General features: G+C 56.9%; 1 protein-coding gene and 1 long non-coding RNA gene across 7 annotated transcripts in view; both read left to right on the forward strand.

Moving 5' to 3' along the window:
• The first annotated feature begins 573 nt into the window (after window positions 1-573).
• On the forward strand, window positions 574-15,595 carry DAPK3 (death associated protein kinase 3). Of its 2 annotated transcripts, none has more exons than XM_060145599.1 (9): window positions 574-697; window positions 1,693-1,850; window positions 8,414-8,774; window positions 9,060-9,189; window positions 9,436-9,484; window positions 10,122-10,148; window positions 11,263-11,415; window positions 12,357-12,402; window positions 12,876-15,595. In XM_060145599.1, exons 2-9 carry the CDS (start codon window positions 1,789-1,791, stop codon window positions 13,410-13,412), a joined length of 1,365 nt encoding a protein of 454 aa, XP_060001582.1. In that variant the 5' UTR covers window positions 574-697; window positions 1,693-1,788; the 3' UTR covers window positions 13,413-15,595. The 2 variants fall into 2 exon arrangements, with proteins under 2 accessions (XP_060001582.1, XP_060001581.1); XM_060145598.1 differs by lacking the exon at window positions 574-697 and adding an exon at window positions 1,277-1,591.
• An 897-nt stretch (window positions 15,596-16,492) lies between these two features.
• Window positions 16,493-24,474, forward strand: part of LOC132517761 (uncharacterized) — a 55,951-nt gene continuing 47,969 nt past the window's right edge. For 4 of the 5 annotated variants that reach the window (XR_009539813.1, XR_009539812.1, XR_009539815.1 and 1 more), the window contains exon 1: window positions 19,462-19,587. This is a non-coding gene — a long non-coding RNA (uncharacterized LOC132517761). Of the gene's footprint in view, window positions 16,742-19,461; window positions 19,588-24,474 lie in introns of those variants that run through there. The other variant, XR_009539816.1, reaches the window with a different exon arrangement.

A 24,474-nucleotide genomic window follows, 5' to 3' on the forward strand; every position in this document is an offset into this window, starting at 1 on the left:
CTGCTCGCCACCACTAGAGAAAGTCCGCACTTAGCAACGAAGACCCAACACAGCCAAAAATAAATACATAAATAAAAATTGAAAAAAAAATCTCAAGCATTAATGGCAACACCAGACCAATCTCCTAATTTGCATCTTTATGTATTTGGAATATGGTTAGCATTTTACAGAGAAGTAAACTGCCACTCAGGGACTAAAGCAGGCCAAGGGTTAACCTCACGGCTGTCATGCCGGAGCTGGGCCTTGGATTCGCGTTATCTCATGCCCAAGGTAGGCAGGAATAGGGATGCAGGATTTCAGCATCCCGCCTCCCAGCTTCAGGACCCCGGTCAGAGGAGAACGGGCGGGGCGGTCCAGGGGCCGGAAGTCGGAAAGCCAACTTCCGTAAGCTTGACAGGCGTTCATTACAGCCAATCACCTGCGGGAAGCCTAGCCTGTGCCAAAGGCGAGGCAGCATTTTGGTGAGGAGGGCGGGACGCGCGAGGGCCTGGGCCTGGAAGGCGGCGGTGGGCGGGCTTCACGAGCGGCGGGCGCACTGACCAATGGGTGGTGGGCTCCACCTCTTGGGGGCGGGCCCTGGAGGGCGCGGTGACGTCGCACGGGTCGGCGCGTCGAGGCAGCCAAGGCTGCGGGGCCTGAGGACGCGGCGGCGGGCAGCGCGGCTGAGGGGCCGGTTCGCGGCGCGGGGCCGAGGAGGGTGCGGAGCGCGCTCGGTCCGAGGCTGGCGGGTTGGGGGGGGCCCTTGGGGATCTTAGCGGGGGGGTACGTTTGGGGACCCGTGGGATTACTGGGCGGGAGAAGAAGCTGGGCCGGGGCCTGTGAGGGGCGTGGCGGTCTCTGGGACGCTGGAGCAGGGACGTCAGGGGCTGGGGAGATCTTTGAGGCGTCTCTGAAGGAAGCCGTCTGGGTCTGCCTTGGAGCTTGGGAGAAGGTCGGGGGAGAAGGACGATGGAGGAGACTCTCAGCTGTGGCCCTTTGAGGAGGCCCATTGGGAGTGTGGAGACCGGGGTGGGGCCTTTGAAACCTGGAGGGGTGCCTTCGGGGACGGGGGGAGGAAGAAGTTAGCTTTGCTAGAACGGTGGAGGTCAGGGGAAGCAAGAGCGGGTCGGGGCCTTTGGAGGAGCTTGGAAACTATTGTCCAGTTCCTGGGGAATTCAGGATTGGGGGGAGCAAGAGATTACCCACAGCGCTGCAGAGGGTCTTAAGAGACCAGCCGAGGAGGAGGGGTTAGTGGGTAAGGGAAAGAGGGGTTGAGGCCGCTGATGGGTAGGGAGATGGAAGCGTGTTGGAGGTCTGGCAGGGAATCAGGGAGCCCCAGCGTTTGGGGGTGTGAAGAGTGTGGGGAACTTGCAGGAGTGTGTGGGGCTCTGGACAAGCAGGTTGGGAGAAGCCTAGGAGGGAGAGGCAGAAGAAGACTGCGGTGCTGTGTGCGGAAGCAGAGATCTGTGGCTGGGAGCTATGGGGGTGGAGGTGGCACAGCTGGGCTAACACTGACCTCGGGGCGGTGTGGTATCTAAATGAGCCGACACATGGAATTGACCCGCCCACCAATTGCAAGTGCTTTCTACAATGACCGTGGAATTTCAGCATGGTGTGATGTGAAACCTCTTTTGGGGGAGCAGGTCACTCCATTGACCTAGAAGTAATGGCTGGCATCTCACTCCTTTCTTATTTCCCTGTCTCCTCCTCCAGGGTCACGGCTAGAGGACTCCCTGAGGTCCTGTCCCCCGGGCCACTGTGACTGGGTTTGCACTGGAGTGGAAGGTGCTGGAAGGCAGACCGGCCGCTATGTCCACATTCAGGCAGGAAGATGTGGAAGACCACTATGAGATGGGGGAGGAGCTGGGCAGGTGAGTTCTCCCCTCTGATGGGGCTCCGACCAGGGGAGAGACCCGCTGTGGGGTTTTCTGGGTGTATCTCCTCTCCTGTCCTTTATCCCACTCTCCAAGAAGGGATGAGTCGATATCATGTGCTGTGGAACGAGTTTGGGCTTTGGAGTCAGTCAGTCTGGGCCTGGAATTCTTGCTCTGACATCCTCTGTGCATTTCCTTTGGGGAGAAACATAACTGAGCACAAATGGCACCTAATACGGTGCTTGGAATTGGCGTGAGAGCAGTAGATGTTGGCAGGTTTTGTTGGTGAGGGTCTGTCCCTCTCTTTAATCCTCTCTTGTGGGAGGGCAGTTGAGTCTCCCCGGCTCTCCTACGTTTCCAGGGAAGGCCTCCCGTCTGGGCCTACACCCTTGCCAATGGTTGGCATTCTTGTGGGAAAGAGCGGAGGTTTCCCGATCCAGCCAGCAGCTGATTTCCTGCTGGGCTGGGCCTTGGAGCGTCCCCTGGGAGTGCCCCCTCCCCCCACTCCCCTCAGACCTGCCAGGCACCATCCTCCCCCCACCCCACAGAGCTTCAGACCTTATTTGGTGAGTTTGTTGCTGGCCAGCCCCATGATGTCACCAGAATGGAATGTAAATAACTGAGCCATAACTGAGCTGTTCATCAGGCCTTTGCTGAGAGAGTGTATGGGGCTCATTTAGGATTCTGAAGTCCCTCCTTTAGGAATTTCCTCCGATAGAGTGGTAGAGAATGCAGGCCGTCTCCCCACCCCCAAAAAAGTCTCAGACTCTGTTGTTGAAAATGTATTAGGACCTGCTGCTGAGAGTAGTTTGGCAAAAGTCAGCAAAAATACCATGTATGTTCCCTTTAACCCACTGATTCTGCTGCTAGGAGTTAATTCCGTGGAAGTAGTACGTACATGGACCTAAGGATCTAGGGACAGGGAGAGTTGCGATAAGGACTTTCTGTGAGCAAAAGACAGGAAGCCTCTTCAGTGCCTGTCACAGCACCATAGCCTCATCGATGGAATATTACGCAGCCATTAAAAAGAGCCTGAAAAGAAACAAAATTGAGTTATCTGTAGTGAGGTGGATGGACCTAGAGTCTGTCATAGAGTGAAGTAAGTCAGAAAGAGAAAAACAAATGCTGTATGCTAACACAGATATATGGAATCTAAAAAAAAAAAAAAAAAAGGTTCTGAAGAACCTAGGGGCAGGACAGGAATAAAGACGCAGACATAGAGAATGGACTTGAGGACACGGGGAGGGGAAGGGGAAGCTGGGACGAAGTGAGAGAGTAGCATGGCCTTATATATACTACTGAATGTAAAATAGATAGCTAGTGGGAAGCAGCCGCATAGCACAGGGAGATCAGCTCGGTGCTTTGTGACCACCTAGAACGGTGGGATAGGGAGGGTGGGAGGGAGATGCAAGAGGGAGGGGATATGGGGATATATGTATATGTATAGCTGATTCACTTTATTATACAGTAGAAACTAACACACCATTGTAAAACAATTATACTCCAATGAAAATGTTAAATAAAAAAAAGAGCCCAGCGACTTGTATAATGCAAGCCTTGTAGGGAGTTTATTGAAATTTTCTAGTAGCTGTGTCAATTTTAATAATTTTTTAAATAATTAACCTTTTTTAAATTAAATTTTAAAAATTTATTTATTTGGCTGCACTGGGTCTTGGTTGCGGCACGTGGGATCTTTGTTGCGGCATGCGGGGTCTTCAGTTGTGGCTTGCGGACTTCTTAGTTGTGGCGTGCATGAGGGATCTAGTTGCCTGACTGGAGATCGAACCCAGGCCCCCTACATTGGGAGCGTGGAGTCTTAGCCACTGGACCGCCAGGGAAGTCCTAATTTTAATGATTTTAATAATGTATTTTATTTAACCCAATATGTCAAACTGTTATCATTTTGCTTGTGATCATTATAGAAATTACCAATGAAATAATTTACTGTCTTTTATTGATGTGCACCTTTGAAATCTGGTGTGTCTTGTACACTCACAGCACATGTCAATTCGAATGGGCTGGACAGCTTCCATGTGGCCCGTAGCTGCCATCTTGGACAGCGCTGCCCTATGTAATGATCCGGAACATTCTTGGAGACACATGAGGTGAAGGATTAATACCACAGAACACTGTGCATACTGTGCTGCAATTTGTATAAATTACAGATGTTTGGACATCTGAGTCCTGGGCTGTTTTTTTGTTACATTTCCATTCATCTGTGAAAGGCCCTGCCAGGCAGGTACTGTTATTATCCTCATTTTATAGATAAAGAAACTGAGGCTGAGAGCAGGGAAGCGTCTTGCCCAAGGCTATACAGACTAAAAGTGGCCAGGCAGGATTCAGACCTTGAGGCCACGCCCTGCCGGCTGCAAAGCCCAGGCGTGCTGGAGCCAGTGCTGGAACCAGAGGTGGGCGTCCAGCTTCTTCTGCCTGTCTCGAGCAAAGCACGGTCATGTTTCCTTGTCCCAAGAGTCACGGGCTGAATGAACTGGGAGTGAGTTTCTTTGTGCGCCTGTGCAGATGTGTATGGAGGGTTCTTTCCTCCTAATTCAAGTCACCTGGACAGTCTTGGGAAATAAATGAATCTGTTGTTGGTCATTGTAGACCTCCAGCCTGGCTTCCACGTCATGGAGAGCTGTGTGTGTCTGTATTCATCAGCTCGGGCTGCGGTAGCAAAGTGCCTCAGACTGGAGGGCCTGAACAGTGGAGGTTGATTCTCTCACGGTGCTGAAGGCTGGACGTCCAAGGTCGAGGTGTCAGCAGGCTTGGTTCCCTCTGAGGCCTCTCTCCTTGGTGTGTAGACGGCTGCCTTCTCCCCATGTCCTCACATTTTCTTCCTCTGTGCATGTCTGTATCCTAATCTCCTGTCCTTATTATAATCTCCTTATAAGGACACCAGTCATACTGGATTAGGACCCACGCCAGTGATCTCATTTGTACTTAATTACCTCACATTTTGAGGTTCTGGGGGTTAGGATTTTGGGGGACACAATTCAGCACCTAACAGTGTCTTTGTCCCTCTTCCCATGAACTCTTTCTTTGTTAGTTTTTTTGTTAGTTCAGCTTGGAATAAAGCTAGAGGGGAGAAAAATCCTTGTATTTGAGAATTAGGCCACACGTCCAGTGCTTAGCAGCGTTCCTGGCACGTGGCGAACACTCAGCCCTCGAAGTTATTACCGTCAGGCGTCATCGTGGGATGGAAGGTGGACCTGGAAGAACTTGCTTGGTTGATGTCGGCAGAGGGGAGGGGGAAAGGCCTTTCAGGTGTGGGGAATGTTAGCTAAGATGTGGAGGTGGGGGCAAGAGCATAGCGTGGATTTCTGAGCGGGGGGCGAGGCTTGATCAGGGACACTTGACACTTCTCGTCTGACCTGTGCTCTTGGCTTTTATACTAGTGTTTGAGTGTCTTGTTGCTGCTGTAACAAATTACCAGAACTTATTGGCTTAGAAGAACACCCATTTATTATCATAAAGGTCTGGGAGTCAGGAGTCTAAAATGGACCTGCAGGGCTGGTCCTTCCGGAGGCTCCAGGGCAGCATTGGTTCCTGCCTTTTCCAGCTTCTAGAGGCGCCGCATCCCTGGCTCGCAGCCTCTCCTGCATCCTCACAGCCAGCAGCGCAGCATCTCCCATCTCACTCTGCCTCTGATCCTCCCGCCTCCCTCTTACAAGGACCCTGTGATGACACTGGGCCCCCCAGGGAATCCAAGGTCATCCCCATCTCAGGGGCCTTAACTTAATTCTGTCTGTAAAGGCCGTCTGCCCCATGAGATGACGTGTCCACAGGTTCTGGGGATTCGGATGTGGACCCTTACTTAGCCTACCTTGGTTGGTAATAATTTGCACTCCCCACCTTGATCCTCACCTGCCTGAGTGTGCTCGGAGCATGTCTGCAGTGGTCTGCCGTGGGCGCCTTTGTGTCTTGATGCTCACGAGGGCAGCACTTCAGGTGTTTGCTGGCTGCAGGTGGTCCTGGGCATCCCAGTGAGGTCCACTTACTGGGACACACCCAGTTGGGTCCCTTGGCTTTTCTGAGGGCCCTGCTGGCTTGGCAGAGGCGCCCCTCACTCGTTTCTCGTTCTGTCTGGCCTGTCCTCCCTGTGCTGTCACCAACTTAAGAGACCCCTCCTGTCCCCAAGGCCCGTCTGCACAATTCCTTCCTCTGCGTGCTCGTCCCCCATTCCCACAAGATGTCACGTAGTCACCTAGTCTCCTTTCCCTTGACCCCCAGTGGCGCCTGGTTGATGTTTCTTGTCTGGAATGTGTGCCTTCTGTCTTAGAATTAGTTTCTCTGCTCACGTGTGTGTTCATGTATCCTCTGGAGGCTGGGGTGCACGACCCATGGCCTTTGGGCCACATCCGGCCCTCACCTAGTTCAGTATGGCCCGCCCGCAAACGTAGGATGGTTTTTTCCTTGTTTAAAGGGTTATAAAAACACACAAGAATTGTGACAGAGACCACATAGCCCGTAAAGCTTAAAATATTTACCCTCTGGCCTTTTTCACTCAATTCTTGAGTGAAAGCAAGTTAACGTAAGTTCCTAGATAACGAAAGAATACGGACATTGGACAGCTCCCTGGAGTGCAGTAAAGAGAGTTTCTCTTTCTCTTCAGATACCAGGGGTCTTGAGATACAAGTCACACACCATACAATTTACTCATTTAAAGTGTACAATTTAATGATCTTTCGTACATTCACAGGGTCTTACAACCATCACCATTAAATACTTTCAGAACGTTTCCATCACTCCAAAAGGAAACCTCATCCCCATGAGCAGGCACACCCCCATTCCCTCCCCCAGCCCAACAACCAGGAATCCACCCCCTGTGTCTGTGGATTTGCCTGTTCTGGACGTTTCCCACCAATGGAATCACACCCTGTGTGTCCTTCTGTGTCTGGTTTCTCTCACTGAGCATTGTGTTCTCAGGGTCCATCCACGTTGCAGCGAGTGTCAGTGCCTCTCTCCTCTTCATGGCTGAGTGATGTGCCCGTGTGTGGAGGGACCACATTTTGTGTATCCATCATCCGTTGAGGGACATTTGGGTTATTTCCATCTTATGGCTACTGTGAATAATGGTGCTGTGCACATTTGTGTGCAAGTTTCTGTGGAGCGATGTTCCTGGGTCCGATGGTAACTCCATGTTTCACCTTTTGAGGAACCGCCAGACTGTTTTCCACTGCGGCTGCCCCGTCTCACACTCCTACCAGCCATGCACCTGGGTTCTGGTTTCTCCACATCCTCACTCTTCTCTCTTGTTGTGAAAATGTGTGTACTTCTTTCACTCTGCCTATTGAATAAGAAGCTCTTTTTTTTTAAAGTGACAGACATCCTTTTATTTATTTATTTTTTGGCAGAGCCACATGGCATGCGGGATCTTAGTTCCCCGACTAGGGATTGGCCCCGTGCCCCCTGCACTGGGAGCATGGAGTCTTAAACACTTGCACTCCAGGGAAGTCCCTGAATAAGAAGCTCTTTTGAACTCAGTGGTTTTTTATCTTTTCTTAGATTTTATTTTATTTTATTTATTTTATTTATTTTTTTTCTTAGATTTTAAACAATGATGAAATAACGCTGTGAGAAGTTGAATCTTATAGAGTCATATCAAATAAAAAGTAAAAACCCCTTTTCACTGCCCTCAGTCGCGCTCCTCAGAGATGTCTCTTGCTCACAGCTTGGTGTGTGTCCTTCAGACCTCTTTTCCGGCATCTACACACATAAACATACCTGTATAGGTGGGTACAGCATGTACCTTTTTTACCCAGAAAAATCTTGTTCCTTGTGTTATCCTGCAGTTGTCTTCACTGAGCCGGTCTTCACGGGTATCTGTCTTTTCTTTTCTTTTTTTAAAATTATTTTATTATTTTAACTATTTATCTTTGGCTGCGTTGGGTCTTCGTTGCTGCGCATGGGCTTTCTCTAGTTGCAGTGAGCAGGGGCTACTCTTCGTTGCGGTGCACAGCCTTCACATTGCCATGGCTCTTCTTGTTGCAGAGCACGGGCTCTAGGCACGCGGACTTCAGTAGTTGTGGCACACGGGCTCAGTAGTTGTGGCTCGCGGGCTCTAGAGCGCAGGCTTAGTAGTTGTGGCGCACGGGCGTAGTTGCTGTGCGGCATTTGGGATCTTCCCAGACCAGGGCTTGAACCCATGCCCCCTGCATTGGCAGGTGGATTCTTAACCACTGCACCACCCAGGAAGTCCATGGGTGTCTTTCTGGTCAGCACGTGGAGAGTCGTTCTTTTCCAAGACTGCGAAAATTCTGCCTGACTTACCATGATGGGAGTCCAGCTCCCTTTTGATAAACATGGAGCTGTTTCTGTTCTTTCACTGCTGCAGAAACGCCAGGTAGCCACTGTATTATGCACCAATTTGCACTCACGTGGGAGCACCCCTGCTGGGTGGGGTGCATTCTCCAGCTGGTGGGGTGCACCTCAGCATGGCGCCAGGAGCTGGGACGAACTGTCCCAGGAGGTTGCGTCATCCGAGCGCGGCCTGGTCCCAAGAGTCCTGTGTCCCTCTCGGCGCCCACTCCCCACTCTCCCCTCCCCCTCTGTCCCTGCAGCGGCCAGTTTGCGATTGTGCGGAAATGCCGGCAGAAGGGCACCGGGAAGGAGTACGCGGCCAAGTTCATCAAGAAGCGCCGCTTGTCGTCCAGCCGCCGGGGGGTCAGCCGGGAGGAGATCGAGCGGGAGGTGAACATCCTGCGGGAGATCCGGCACCCCAACATCATCACGCTGCACGACATCTTTGAGAACAAGACCGACGTGGTGCTCATCCTGGAGCTGGTCTCGGGCGGGGAGCTCTTCGATTTCCTGGCGGAGAAGGAGTCGCTGACAGAGGACGAGGCCACCCAGTTCCTCAAGCAGATCCTGGACGGCGTCCATTACCTGCACTCCAAGCGTATCGCCCACTTCGACCTCAAGGTAGCCCCGCTGGGCCCTCAGGACAAAGCTGGGGACCAGCCTGACCAGGGAGGGTGAGGATGGGGGCCGAGAGGGTCCACCTCCCCTCGGCACAGGATGTCCTTGCCCGGGGCACTGGGGAGACGGACTGGCTCAGGCCTGGACCTGTGCGGGGTCAGCCTGCACAAACCCCGCATGCTGGGATTGGGAGGTGCTCAGGGACAACCTGGTGCTGTTCCCTGAGGTGGCGGGCCAGCAGCAGCACTGCCTCCCGCCCAGCACCCTGCCTTCCCGCCCTGCCTCCAGCCAGAGAACATCATGCTCCTGGACAAAAATGTGCCCAACCCGCGGATCAAGCTCATCGACTTTGGCATCGCCCACAAAATCGAAGCAGGGAACGAGTTCAAGAACATCTTTGGCACCCCGGAGTTCGTGGGTAAGGCCCGGTGTGGGCCTTGGGGGCACTGGAGGATTTCCAGCTGGCATGGGGTGAGGCACGCCCACTGGCCTCAGGTTTCCCTTCCTGGCCCTGGCGTTGGACACGGGGAACTTAAGGCCTGGCGTTGGTGCTGTCACCGTCCCGGCTTTCCCTGCCGAGGGCCAGCCTTGCCTGAGTGGGCACTGTCCGCTGGTTCCCCCTTAGCCATACCCGGCACCTGACCCTGTCTCCCTGTCTCTGCAGCTCCCGAGATTGTCAACTACGAGCCCCTGGGTCTGGAGGCGGACATGTGGTGAGTGGGGGGCGGCGGGCCCAGGGCTGCCCTCGTTGCTTCTCCTCAGGGCATCCCCCATCTGTCCCCAGGAGCTGCCGGTCACAGCCGCAGGCCGGGGTGTAGCCTGTTCTCCTGGTCTTGGAGCTGTGGGGCAGGGGCAGGACAGATTGCTGCCTTAGAACAGTGTTGGCCGACGACCCAGGCCCATGAGCTCGGAATGGTTCTCACGTTTCTGGAGGGTGTTAAAAACACACAAATGTGTGGCAGAGACCATCTGTGGCCCCCAAAGCCCCGCTCAGCGTCTCGCCCTTTAGAGAAGGAGTTTGCCAGCCCTACCCTCGGCCACAGCAGCCCCGTCGAGGGCCCCACGTCTGTGGTGCCTTTGGGCTCTGTCCACACCGCCCCGACCCCGGCCAGTTTGAGCCTGAACAGGCAGGTGTGGTCAAAGGTGCTTCCGTGTCCAGTCCTGAGACCCTCTGAGCAGAGCGAGGGCCTTGCTGGGGGCTGTGCAGCCCCTGGAGGGAGAGGGTCCCTGGGGCTGATGGGCCTGCTGCCGACCGGGCTCTGGGTCCCCCAGCCCCCTTGGGGCTCTGGGGTTGGGGTGCTGTGCCCCTGTTTGAGCTGACCCCCATCTCTTCTGTGTGTTCTCTTCCAGGAGCATTGGCGTCATCACCTACATCCTGTGAGTACCTGCTCGGCACTTCCTGCCCCCTCCCGGGGCCCTGCTGGGTCAAGAGGAGGGTAGGGAGGCTTCTGTGTGGGGACAGCAAGTGGAAGGCAGCACCCTCAGTTCTCTGACGTGTCGCGGCACTTGGGAACTCTGGATGGATGGACGAATGCATGAGTGAATGAATGAATTTGTGCAGGAGAGAGAGGTGTGTTCAGGAGAGTTCAGAAGGCAGGGCCTCATCGTGTGAAACAACCGTGCAAGGCCCTGGGCCGGGACGGCATGTCCCCGTCATCCTCCGGCTGGCAGCTCCTAGGCATGGTGGACTCAGTCACGGGCCTGTTGGAGAGTAACTCAGCCTCCAGCCCCTCCGCTTCCTGGAGGTCAGGGGTGAGGATGAAAGTTCCATCACTGTAACCCCACTTGCTGGTTCCCTGGCCACCGGCCCCCTCCTTAGGGCCGTTCCAAAGTCACCTCAGTGGCATCAACTCAGGTGTGGTTGGAGGGGGCTTGTTGTGAACAACAAAAACACTCCTTTCATCTCAAACCCCGAGCTGTTTTAGGAAAGGGAACAAAGACCAAATATTATAACAGAAAATGCTGCCACCTTGGGTTTTAGGAAATGACAAGGGTTTTTGGATCTGTGTACTGAGGATTGGAGTGAAGACCACATATACATTTGTCACCCTAAGTCACAGCATCACGTACCCATAACCTCACAGTGTGGTGCTGTGGCCTCAGTGCAGCATGTCTGGAAGACACATGACGTCTGCAGTGTCGGCCAGGACTCCCCGCCACCTCCCCCCAAAGTTAGCCGTTTTCCCTCTAACTGCTACACGCTTCAGGGAAGTGCTTCGAGGCTGTGCGTCTACGTAGCTGCCTTGAGATTCTGCAGAGATTTTGCCCACTCGTTTCAGCACCCCTCACTGGCTGGGCAGTGGATTTTCACTGCCTCTGGTTGGAGGCTGGGCACAGTTGTGGTTGGTGGCCCGGGGCCCGGCATCGCCCTTCCTCCACGTCTGCCCCCTTTATGGGCATGGCGGAGTCGGGTGGTGGCCTGGGCAGTGGCCTTGTTGTGGGGTGACTGCAGGGATGTCCGGCCCCACTGAACCCGGTGTCCGCCTTCCAGTTTGAGTGGCGCGTCACCATTCCTGGGAGAGACCAAGCAGGAGACCCTGACCAACATCTCGGCCGTGAACTACGACTTTGACGAGGAGTACTTCAGCAACACCAGCGAGCTGGCCAAGGACTTCATCCGCCGGCTGCTCGTCAAAGACCCCAAGTAGGAGCGCTGGGCTGGGCAGGGAGGGCCTGGCAAGGCCCCCAGGATGGGCGCTCTGGCCGAGGACAAGTAACACATCCGTCCGAGCCGCCACCTTCCTGTTATTGGGAATTGGGCGCGGCTTCTGCTTTGGGCTGGAGATAGCACAGAGGAGTTAGGTCGGCCCTTTTTTTTTTTTTTTTCTGCGGGTACGTGGGCCTCTCTCTGTTGTGGCCTCTCCAGTTGCAGAGCACAGGCCCCGGACGCGCAGGCCCAGCGGCCACGGCTCACGGGCCCAGCCGCTCCACGGCACGTGGGATCTTCCCGGACCGGGGCACGAACCCTTGTCCCCTGCATCGGCAGGCGGACTCCCAACCACTGCACCACCAGGGAAGCCCGGTCGGCCCTCTTAAGAAGCTGTCCTTAAGCTTTGAATCTGTGGCCAACGTTTGAGATAGGAGGTTTTTTATAAGATTCCAGATTACTATTTGTTTTTTTTCCTAGAAAAAAAATCTAATTGTGCTGGCAGCACGGAGCCTTCATTCACACAGAGGTGCTCCCGTGGGCCACAGTCCTCCCCAGCCTCCTCCTATAGGTGCCTGAGTTGTGAGACCCCAGTGTTAGGTGTCAACACTGTGAATGAAACCCCTCAGAAAACATGGAGACCCTGGAGTCCGCACCCCCAGTCCCCTTGATGGGCTCCTTGTGGTTGGCCAAGCAGAGTGGAAGCTCTTCATGGTGCCTGTATTTTCACGGTCATTTCAGGGACTTGCTGCTGGGCTGGAGGGTGACTTTAGGGACTTGGGAGGGTCCCCAGGGGTGGGTGCCTGAGTCAGCCACAGGTGGGGCTGAGAGCCAGAGCTGCAGCAGGGAGAGTATGGCTCACCCCTTCCTGCTGTCTGCGTTGGGGAGGATGGTAAAGTGGCCCACGTGCAACTAACTAAGGTTGGGGGCTCTTCCAGGAGGAGAATGACCATTGCCCAGAGCCTGGAGCATTCCTGGATCAAGGTGAGGCAGTGGGGCTGCCCCCACGTAGGCATGGCAGGTGTGAGCAGCCCCTGGCATGGGGGAGGGTCCCCAGGGGAGCGGACCCGGACGTTGTGGGGTGCGGGGTGTGCATGAACGTGGTGTTGGAGCCATCTCACGGAGGCGCCGGCTGGAGTCCACGGCCCCTCTGCACGTAGCAGAGCTCCCTCCCCAGAACTTCCCAGAAAGGGGTCACCTCCAGGCCCGGGTTAGGGTTGGCAACCTCTGTAAAGAGCCAGAGAGTAAATGCTTTTGGCTCTGTGGTCTGTGGCACGGCCAGGTAGTCTGCCATCCATTCTCGGCTCGGCTGTCAGAGCGTGGAAGCACCAGGAGCATGTGTACGTGAATGGGCAGGGCTGAGTGCCGACGAAAAGCGAGCGGAGGGCCGGGCGTGGGCCGGGGGGGTCTCCCCCTGCCGGCCCCCCAGTCCAAGGCACCCTCCCCTCCCGCTGCAGGCGATCCGGCGGCGGAACGTGCGGCGGGAGGACAGTGGCCGCAAGCCGGAGCGGCGGCGCCTGAAGACGGCCCGCCTCAAGGAGTACACCATCAAGTCGCACTCGAGCATGCCCCCCAACAACACCTACGTCAACTTCGAGCGCTTCTCCAAGGTGCTGGAGGAGGTGGCAGTGGCCGAGGAGGGCCTGCGTGGGCTCGAGCACAGCCGGCGCCTGTTCCACGAGGACATCGAGGCGCTGACGGCAATCTACGAGGAGAAGGAGGCCTGGTACCGCGAGGAGAACGAGAGCATCGGCCAGGACCTGCGGCGGCTGCGCCAGGAGCTGCACAAGACGGAGGCGCTCCAGCGGCAGGCCCAGGAGGAGGCCAAGGGCGCCCTGCTGGGGGCCAGCGGGCTCAGGCGCCGCTTCAGCCGCCTCGAGAACCGCTACGAGGCGCTGGCCAAGCAGGTGGCCTCCGAGATGCTATTTGTGCAGGATTTGGTGCGCGCCATGGAGCAGGAGAAGCTGCAGGGGGGGGAGTGCAGCCTCCGCTAGGGCCGCTCGGGGCACAGTGTCCTGCACCCCGGGGGGAGCCCCTCGTCACCCTGGTGTGGCCCTGGATGCGCTCCACATGGCCCAGGAGTCCACGGCTGAGGGGAGGGCTTTGGCCCGGCTCTGCACCAGGAGGATGTGGCTGATGTGGGCCTTCTCTGTGCAACCCGAGTCTTCCCCCACAGGCCCCAGCTCAGCCCCTCCCTCCTGCATCTCGACTCTGGGGGCTTCTGGGACAGCATCACCACAGGAACTCTGGAAGAGGTTGACACCACCAAGGCAGCTCTGGCCGTGGTGGACACAGATGCCTCACACGTGGCAGGGTGTAGGGGTGGCAGCCTCCATGTGCAGGGCCTGGGTCAGCGGCTGCAGGACCTCCATGTGGTCTGAGTGCTTGGAGCCTTGGTGTGGGGACGGGGGTGTCTGAGTGCCCTGGGCTCGCCCCTGGGGCTCAGACTTGGAGGGGCCTCTGCTCGACACCCCGGCTCCTCCTGTTCTGGAGACGGATGGCTGCTCCTGCAGGGTCCGTGGTGGAGGTGGTCTCTGAGCCCAGCTCTTCAGATACCCCAGCCCCTCGCAGGGCCCCCAGCGTGGGGCTGGGCACCAGGGCCAGAGCTGAGGAGATGACGCAGCCCTCGAGGAGGTGTGGGTCTGGGGGTTGTACTGGGGGCAGTGTGTGGCAGGGCACAGCGCCTGGATGCAGTAAAGGAAACATCTGCAAAGCTGAGTCTCTACTCTCTCCCTGAGGCAGGCCCGCTGGGGGCCGGGAAGGGGGGAAGAGCTGTGGCCGCCTGGAGCCTCCTGCAGCGGCAGGCTGTGGAACCATCCCCTCCTCTCCAGCTCCCTGTCAACGCACAGCGCTGACTCTTCCGGCGGGGGTCCCACCCACTGCCCTGCCCCGTGTCACTCCCTCCCCCAGTGCTGCCTTCAGGACAGCACCTCTCGGGTGGGCCCCACGGAGTAGCTGCTGGAGGCCCGTGTTCCCAGCGTCCCCTCCCTGGAGAGCCCCAGGGCCCCTTACAAACGCCCCACCCCATGCTCCGTGCCGCCTATTTGACTGCCTCTGCTGGCCTGGTGTTTTCAGGGACTCCCTCTCCGGTGGAGGTGGAGCCTTGGCGAGTGCTGGCCTGGACCGCAGGGTTAAGAGGGTTTCAGCGGGCAGTGCCGCTGTGCGCCACTAGGTGCTGCCCTGGAGCGGGTTCTTGCGCCCCAGAGAGAGTGCCCTGAGAGCCAGGCTTCGGTGGAACGTGGGTCTCCGGCTGGTGGCCACTCTGAGCTCGGAGTTCTCTGCTGCTGGTTGTGTTAATTGAGGGACCCCTGTGCAGCCCCCCTTGGCCCGAGAGGAATCCTCAGGACAGAGGCCAGCCCAGGCTGAGTGCAGGGAGGAGCTGGGCAGGCGGGCAGGTACTCTACCTGTGGCCCTGGCTGGGGCTCAGGCCCAGGACCCTGCGGGGCCGAGGAGGCCTTGGGACCTAGATGTGGGCTTGGCGTGGGTGGGGGTGGGCCCGCTGTACGCCCCTCGTGAGCTCCACTGCATGACACACACACCTCTAAGCGTATGTGTGCTGCTCGGAGGCGTGTGTGTCAGCTTAGAGGAAGTGAAGCGTGGCTTCCCTGGCGTCCTGCTCGTCTCTGGCAGGGGCGGCCAGCCTTGGCAGTCACCTGGTGCCACGGCCTCTCCGCCCTCTTGTGTCTCCCCCTCTCTGTCACTGCCTGCTCCCACAGCCCTGGGGGGCCTTGGAGGCTGCTCCAACCTTGGGGCTCAGGTGGACTGGGCCTCTTGTTGTTGCCGTGAGGTGGAGGCGTCCAGGCAGCTAGAGTGAGTTTGGAGGGGTTTCCTGTCCCTTGGCTCCTCCTGAGACGCTGCTGGATCACATGTGGGCTGCCCTGCACCGCGCTGGGCCCTCCCGGAGGAGATGTCCTTGCCGCTCCTGCTCCCACTCGCCTCGGCCTCTGGGTCTGGAACGTGGTTCCAAAGAGGGCCCTTCTGACCCTCTTCCTCCTTCCCAGCGGCCTGCTCGACCTTCTGTTGCCTCGTTCCATGCATCCCTCCCCGCACCGGTTTTTAAAAACTAAATTTAGAAAAATTGAGATAAGGCTTACTGTACAATTCATCCCTTTTCATTTGTCTGTTTTTGACCAACAACTTCCACTTTTAAAATCTCAGTAAATTTCAGTTTGTCGAATGGTTGGACCCACTCAGGTTTCTCCAGTTGGTCTGTGATTCCTCCACAGCTGTCACCTGGTTATTAGGCCTTCAAGGCAGGGCTCTGAGCAGCAGATCCCCTGATGGTGCGTTGCAAAGCGCGGTCGGCCCACGGCAGGAAAGGGGCACCCAGCATGGATAGTTGTATAACATCAGTAGGCTGTGGTCTGGGTGCCTCTGACGGGAAGGGAGGAGCTTCCGTGCAGTGCTAGAGGGTCTCCAGACCCCGAGGGGGGTGAGCCGGAGGCTCCCTGAAGGCCTCAGGGGACCAGTGAATAGCATTCATCCAGCCGTCATTTCCCCAGTCATGCCAGTTCTGTGGGCCCCACGTCAGGCCCTGGGAGATGGCAGTAGGAGGTGGATACGATGGTCTGTCCCGATAGGGGCAGGGGCGGGGCCCTCACCCATCCAGCCTTTCTGATGGAGACTTCTGGGTAGAAACCACGTTTCCCTTTGGACTCACACCTGCCCTTTCAGTATCCAAAGCACCTCTGTGCTGAGGGCAAATTCCCCAGAGTCTTCAGTGGGTAACATGAGCAGGTGTCTTTGCTTTGGAGATTACCTCTGCCCCCTGACCCGGGTTATCTTGCTCAGTGCAGCCTCGGCATCCTCAATCTGTCAGTTAAGGGCACAGGGAACCACACTTTGTGGTCATAAAGCACCTCCCAGTGTATCTGGCCCATGCAAGCACTTACAAATAGTGCTGTCTCTTTGTAGAGCCCCTGGGGCTGACGTGCTGTTATTAATGTTGTCTGTGGCAGGCAGGCCCCAGAGTGGCCCCCATGTAGCCCCGCCTCCTGCTCCCCACCCCCTGGAGAGCAGGCTGGCCTCGTGGCAGGTTCTGACCAACAGAACTCTGGGAAAGTGATGGAGTCGCTTCCGTGGTTAGGCTGCACAGCCTATGATTTCCATCTTGCCAGCTGACTCCCTTGCTGGCTTTGATGCAGTGAGCCGTCATGTTGGACAGGCCCACGTGGCAAGGAACAGCCAGCAAGCAGTGAAGCCCACTGACCACGTGAGGGGTCCTAACAGTGGGCCCCTCCCTAGTCGAGCCTTTGGATAAAACCCAGCCTGGACTGACAACCTGGATTGCAGCCTCCTGAGGGACCCTGAGCACAGGATCCAGGTAAGCCAATCAAGACTCCTGACCCACAACTGTGAGATGATAACGCGTATTGCTTTAAGGCACTAGGTTTGTGGTGCTTTGTTACACAGCAGTAGCTGAGTCATGCTGATGAAGGTGTGCTGCATCCACTTACAGGTTCACCGAGCAATTCAACTCTCGCTTCCCCTCTTTTGGTACCCTGTCCCTCTGCCACGCCCTCTGCCCCTTTTCTTTCAGGGGTGTGATTGGGGGGGCTGCATGTTAGCACCTTCTGCTCTGAGGAGAGAGGGCTCCCAGCAGGTCTGCAGAGCGAAGGCTCCCCACATCTCTTTTTTGTTTGTTTGTTTGTTTTTTAAATATTTATTTGGTTGCACCAGGTCTTAGTTGCAGCACGTGGGCTCAGTTGCAGCACACGGGCTCCTTAGTTGTGGCATGCGAACTCTTAGTTGCAGCATGCATGTGGGATCTAGTTCCCTGACCAGGGTTGAACCCGGGCCCCCTGGATTGGGAGGACGGAGTCCTATCCACTGCACCACCAGGGAAGTCCCCCCTGCATCTGGTTTTGCTCTTATGCAAAGTGGAAATGTCTTCTTGCCTGCTTCTTGAGACGGATGCGGGGGGAGCCGTGAACCCTGTCCCTGCAGCTGGCGAGAGTCAGGCTGGACCTGCCCCGAGGTTCGCTTAGGGTTTGGCTGCCATGTGCATGAAGCTCGTTGCAAGGAAGGTGTTGAAAGCCCGTGTTTATCTCAGAGCAAAGCTTGCGCAGAGGATGGCGAGTGAGGGAGGCTGAGCTATCACCGCCGGCTCCGCCCCGAAACTGCGGTGATACCCCTCCCTGCCTGCCGCACAGTGGTGGTGCTCCCCCGCCTGTCCCCCCCGCCCCCCGAGACGCTATGAGGAGTAACCGGGAACCTGGAGAGCACTGTGGAAGCTGATCAGGTCAGAGGGATGAGACCTCAGACCAGCAGAGCTCGTGTCCCCGGGTAGGTCAAGTTCTCCAAGTGGACATTGTGACACCAGCTGCAGAGAGAGACAGCAGCGGGCACAGGGGTCACGATCGTGCCTCTAGACACACTCAGCCCTACACCCCCGCCGCTGGGGAGGGGAGAGGGTCTGGGAGGGCTCAGATTTTGGGCGGTCGGCAGAGTCCAAGCTTTATTAGATTGAAATCACAAGGGTCAGAGAAGGTCAACATCATTATCGCTTAGGTTCCAGCTTGATCTGGTGGCTGAGCTCTTGAGGGGGCTTAAATTTGGCAAAACAGGGACTTCCCTGGCGGTCCAGTGCTTAAGACTTCATGCTGTCAATGCAGGGGGCACGGGTTCCATCCCAGGTCGGGGAACTGAGATCCCCGCATGCTGCGGCAGGCAGTAAAGAAATAAATTTGGCAGAACAGCTCAAGAAAGTGCTTCTGGCGAGTCTTTACAACTGATTTATTATCTTCGCTGTTGTTCCTTTTCTTGTCTGATAACAGTCTTTCATCCCTGCATTCTTTTGTTTCCTTAAGCTCACTAGTTATTAAGATCTGTTCAAGGACAAACACTGTGGCCAGGCTTAGATCCCAAAATGGCTTAGGCCAAAAAATGGCTTCTCTGATGTCAAGAAAGCCGCGTCTGATTCTGTTTCTCGGACCCGTACCATATCTGCTTACATCCCCTCCCTCAGGCCGGGGTGCATCACTGGTGAGGCAGCCTGGGGCTGTGGCAAAATGCCCTCCCGGGCTGGGCCGGGACAGACCTGCTGGTCATGGTTGGGCTGCTGAGCCAGAGGCTCTTGGGTCAGTGACTTGTATTTTTTTTTTTTTTGGCCGCACTGCATGGCATGCGAGATCTTAGTTCCTCGACCAGGGATCGAACCCGGGCCACAGCAGTGAAAGTGCCGAGTCCTAACCACTGGTCCACCCGAGGATTCCCAGTGACTTGTGTTTCAACTGCCTCCTTGTCACCAGTTAGAGAGGGTGGGAGTCCCACTGTGGGGAAGGGGGTGGCTGGATGCAGGACGTCTGACACGGACAGATGAGTAGACGGCTCTTTATTAGGCACAAGGACCGACAGCCCCGGGGAGAAGGACGCCGCAGGCCCTGCAGGGCACTTGGGGCGCAGTCAGGAGCAGAGTGTGCAGGCAGCCTTTAGTGACAAGAGGATGAGGTGGCCTCCCGTTCTGTGGGAGGATGTCGCTGACTTGCTTGAATCATTCTGCGGGCTGGCAGGGCAGTGACAGCAGGAGCCCAGCCGGTCCCTCGGTCCCTCGAGAAGGAGGGCCTTGGGCTCTCCGACCTCATCGGTGGCAGCTGTGGGGGACCCTCTGTGTTTTCCTAGCATGTGAGATTCACCCTCAATCAAGGCCTTCACCACAGCTCACATTAGTCACGTGCCGTTTGCAAAATGAGTCAGACGGGCCTGGGTTCGGTGCAGCCCAGTTGGGCTCCTGGCTCTTGGCAGACACGGCACCTCTGTGTGTGTGCCAGCTTTGTCCTTGGGGACAGTGGTTTCTAAGGTGGCAGCGAGGGTTGGAGGCAAGGGTGTGTCAGGGTCTAGCACACTCTGGGCGCCCCCTCACTAAGTGTGTCTTGTTAGATTCGGGGGCTCGGGCGCAGGAGTCACCAGGCCATGCTCGGTCCCCTGCAGCGCTGCCCGCCTCTCGTAGGGCAGAGGGCTGTCCTCGCGCCACCTGTCCTGCCCAGGGGCTGCGCACCCACAGCTGCTGTGCTCCTGACCATATTTGGGCAAGAGGCGGTGGCCGCTATTAATAACCAGCGGGGCTGCCAGGGCACGGGGTGGTCTATAAAGCCAGACCCACCAGCCCTGAGAGGCTCCTTCAGCCCCCGAGACCTTTAGCCCCCCTGTTGTACAGAGAGAAAAAGAAAAGTAAGTACCGAAACCATTCTCTTGTCCCTCTGTCTGGCCCCACTCTGTGGCCTGAAAAGTGAGACACAGAACAGTGGTGAAAGACATACCCCATGCAAAGGACGTCTGAAACACAGCCTAGGGGGCACTTAACCGGCCCAGGTGGGAGGAGGGCAGTGAGGGGCGGGGAGGAGGAGGAGGGGGCTGGGACTTCTCCTCCCTGATTCTCCTTGTCCTGGAGGGGAGAGAGCCGGGGACCCCTGCCCTGGCCAGGTGACCCCAGGATGCATGTGTGTCTTGCAGTGATGGCCGTGGTGCCGGCTCCCCTCGGGGAGTGCGTGGCTTCCTCCCCCTGCCACCCCGACTCCCCCGGTGTCCCCCACCCCACCCCTCGGGGTTTTGCATTTTTGAGGGTCCCTGTATGGGAGGACTTCCAGACCCCTGCGGAAGTGAGCCCTGCTTGCATGATTGAAAGTTGCCTCTGCGCCCCCTCCCCTCCCGGGCTTGTTGAAGAGAAACTTAAAGGGAACGGGGAGGTGATGAGGACGTTTCTTGGGTGCCCCAGGCTCCCTCCAGAATGTGCTGGGAGGACTTGGGGGGGGGCTCCTGAGTGGCAGCGGAGGGCATATGGCTGCCCCTGTCTGTGCCCGTCAGCCTGCTCCTCCCCCAGGCACCGGCTGGCCCCCTAGTCTGCCCCAAGGATGCCCCCTCAGGGGCCTGGCAGACGGCACCTGAGGTGGAGGCAGCCTTTGGAGGTGACCGCCCTGGCCCTGTTGGGACGTGGGTAGGGCAGGCAGAGTAACTGCTGATTCAGATGGCCCCTGAGTGCTACTTGACGTGAGTGGCAAGTGCTTGGGGTTGGGGGGGTCCTGAAATAGAATGAGGAAAGAAGGGCCCTGGGAGCCGGCTCTGCAGTCTTGCCCGACCGCCTGGAGCCTCTCCCTCCATCTTTCTCCCCCGATGGCTGTTAGGACATTTGGGGAAGGGCCCCAGGGCAGAGCTCTGGTGGGGGGACTGTCCAGGGGCCTATGTGAGGACGCTTCGCATGGAAGGTCGCCTGTCTGTATGCGGTGAGCTGGGGTGGGGTAGGGTCTCCCTGGCAAGGCTTCCGAATTGGGGTGGCCTCAGAGGAGCCAGGTTCTAGCGAGAGGCCCGTGGGGTCCCGCCTACCTGCCTGGGCCCCCAGCAGTCCCGAGGCCACACCTCCTCCCCCACGGAGTGAGCTCCCTGGTGCGGGCAGGCCAGGCCCACTTCCGGGGGTGGGGAATGACTTGGCCCAGCAAGGTGTCAGCCACAGGATGACTGGCACGTGAGTGTGTGTGTGTCACGTGTGTGTGTGTCAGGGTCTGTCCAATCCTGGGCTCTCAGCCTTCTCTGCACATCGAGTCCCACTCGGGGCGCCTCCAGGGGGTGTTTTTTTTAAATTTGTTTTTAAATTTGTTTTTGTCTGCCTTAGGTCTTCATTGCTTCATGTGGGCTATCTCTAGTTGCGGTGAGCGGAGGCTCCTCTTCGTTGTGGTGCGCGGGCTTCTCTTTGCGGTGACTTCTCTTGTTGCAGAGCACGGGCTCTAAGCACGCAGGCCTCAGTAGTTGTGGCACGAGGGCTCAATAGTTGTGGCTCACAGGCTTAGTTGCTCTGCAGCATGTGGGATCTTCCCGGACCAGGGCTCGAACCCGTGTCGCCTGTAAGATTCTTAACCACTGCGCCGCCAGGGGAGTCCCAGGGGGATGGGGGTTTGAGCCAATTCTCTGCCCTTAGTCCAGGGTGTCTCCGCTCGGCACCGCTGACATTCGGGCTGGATTGTTCTTGGCTGTGGGCCTGTCCTGGGCGCTGCGGGGTGTGGAGCAGCATCCCTGGCCCCCACCCCCTTGATGCCAGGAGTCCCCCAGTGTGACAACCACAGATGTCCCCAGACGTTGCCCAGTGTCCCCTGGGCGGGGGGCAGAGTCGCCCCCAGTTGAGAAGCACTGACCTGAGGTTGTTCTTAGCCTTCAGCGTTCCGGGAAGGTGGAGTGCTTATCCCTGGGCCTCCCTGGGATGATTTTAGGGGAGGGATGGGGGGGCAGGCATTCTTAGTGTTTGTAGCGACGTGCTTTCAGGAAATTCAAGGTTTCCCATCCACAGCAAGGCCATGAAATTTCCTCTTCCAACGAATTTAGTTAAAATCAATAAAATGAGCGAGACTCATAAAGAAAACTAATAAATACCATAGTAGTTATGGGGGAGTCTGCGGCCCCAGCCCTGTCACGAGGGTGGGAGGAGAACGAACGGCCTCAGAAGGGACCTCGGAGGGAGGCGCTGGGGGCATCGGGAGCTGGGGGGCCTCCTCCGGGCCCGGGGTCGCAGGGGAGCCTGGCGGTGACTGGTCCTGCCGCCAGCCCAGGCAGGACAGTGGGCACAGCTGCGTCCCAGGCGCACCAGCCTGGCCTGGAACCCTGTCTCCTTCCTTTGTGGCCTGCAGCTAAGGGACTCCACCTCCGGGAGCCTCAGTTTCCTCATCTGCGGAAAAGGAGTAGGTTGTACTGGTCACAGGAGCGTGGGAGACAATTCCCAGCCCCCATCCCGAACACTGGACAGGGGTCCAGCAGGTGTGAGTGCCCTCCCCGGGGTTGGGGGCCGGCCTGGGGCGGGGGGGTGGGCCTTGGGCTCCTTGTCCCAGTGAGTGGCAACACCTGCCACAAAAACCCAGCAGCAACGGGCATCCGAAGCCCAGGGGAGGACGCTGAGGCGCAGGTGGCACGTTACCTGCCCCGGGATCTCTCTCTAGGAAGGGGCTGAGGCGGCCGGCTTCTGGAGCCGCCCACTCACGCTCTAGGCTGCCCGGTCTTAGGGTGTCCCGTCCTGGGGCCTGGGAAGACCGCCAGGCACTGACCTAGGGGGTGCTTGGTGGATGTGACAGGGGCACATCAGGTTAGTCTTGGGGTTCTGTCTGGGGAGGGCAGGGGCTGCAGGAAACGCACAGGTTAGCCCAGCTGGAGTCCACACTGTGCCCAGAGCTGCCCAGCCAGGGGCAGGTGGGGCCGGATTCACTGGGCCCATCAGGTGGCTGTGGGAGGAGCGAGAGAATCTTCCCGGGATACGGGTACTGAAGGCGGATGGGGCGAGGGTGAGCCGCCTGGCACACCTCCTTGGCTGGAGACGGTCCTGGGTCAGCATTTGACAGACATGTTCAGATCTCAGCTCCACTGAGTGACCTTGGGCAGGTCCCTTTCCTCTCTGAGCCCTAGAGAGGCGAGTCATAGAATAATCCGACCACTCAAGGTGGTCAGCCCCGATCAGGGTGACAAACTGTCTCAGTTTGCCTGGGCCCGGCCTTTCCCAGGATGGGGAACTTTCAGTGCTGAAACTGGGAAAGTGCTGTGCAATCAGGATGAGGTGGTCCCCCATCCCGCTACTGTTCTTATAGTGACCGAGGTGTCTGGTGGCCAGGCAGGGCTCTGGCTGCCCCGGAGCCACCTCTCCCGTGTCCCTATCCCATCCTGGACTATTTCGGGCCTGGTGACCACAGGATCAGCCTCACCGTGCTCCGTGACTGTGACAAAGGGCAGGCCTTGGCAGGCTGTCCGAGGCTCCCTCCACGCCCTGCACCAGCTCCCACCTGCCCTCCAGGACACACAGTGGGCTCTTCCCGCCACCCTCCACCCCAGACCTTGCATACACTGCAGCCATCAGCAGACGCTGCAGGAAATGAGTGATTTCAGCCGTGCAGACATGAGGGTCTCTACCCCAGCCCCCCAGCTCAGCCGTGTAGCTTGAAAGCAGCCACAGCTGACACGTACTCAAGTAGGCGTGGCTGCCAGCCAAGACAACTTTATTTATAGATGCTGAAATTTGAATTCCATGTAACTTGCATCTGTCACGAAATTTAATTCTTCTTGTTATTTTTTCCCATGACCATTTAAAAATGTGAAGCCATTCTTAGCTCGAGGGCTATACCAAAACATGCAGTGGGCTGGATTTAGCCCATGGGCCATACTTTGCTGCCCCAAGTACTACACACCCAATAAACATTTGTTGAGTGAATAATGTTTAGTGCCCCATTAAAGCAGGCACTAATTTATTAGCGTGACAGTTACGTGCTGTTAGTGAGTATATGGTCATTTGTACATTTTTTTTTGTACATTTTTAATTAAAGTCACAAGTGTTGGAAATGCCACCGAATAAAATAAAAGTTACATTGGGTGATTTTTTTCTGGGGGGGGGCTTCGAGGCTTGTGGGATCTTAGTTCCCCAACCAGGGATTGAACCCAGGCCCTCAGCAGAGAAAGCATTGAGTCCTTCTGGACTACCAGGGAATTCCCGGCCCAGAGGACTTTAAAAAACAGCTTTATTGACATAGAATTAACATACCGTTCAATTTATCCATTTAATGTATAAACTTCAGTTTTTGGGGTGTATTCACAGGGTTGTACAACCATCAACTGCGATAAGCTTGAGAATATTTTGGGAATTCCCTGGCGGTCCAGTGGTTAGGTCTCTGCACTGTCACTGCCGAGGGCGCAGGTTCAACCCCTGGTCCGGGAACTAAGATCCCACAAGCTGCGTGGCATGGCCGAAAAAAGAAAAAAAAAACTTGAGAATGTTTTATCTCCACTAGGAGCCACCCCCCACCCCTCCCCAGCCCCTGGCAACCACGAGTCTGCTTTCTGTCTCTCTGGATTTGCAAGGTTGGTCCTCCCGAGGCCTCTTTTCCCCCGGCTTACAGGTGGGCATCTTCTCCCTGTGTCCTCACATGGTCTTCCCTCGGTGTGTCCCAACTTCTTCTTATATGGACACCAGTCATACTGGATTAAGGCCCACCCTCATGACCCCACTTTAACTTAGTGACCTCCAAATGCAGTCATACTCTGAGGTCCTAAGGGTCAGGGGCTTCAACATACGAATTTAAGTGTACACAATTCAGCCCA

The sequence above is a fragment of the Lagenorhynchus albirostris genome, chromosome 3 (genome assembly GCF_949774975.1).
Source record: "Lagenorhynchus albirostris chromosome 3, mLagAlb1.1, whole genome shotgun sequence".
Taxonomy (NCBI): Eukaryota; Metazoa; Chordata; class Mammalia; order Artiodactyla; family Delphinidae; genus Lagenorhynchus; species Lagenorhynchus albirostris.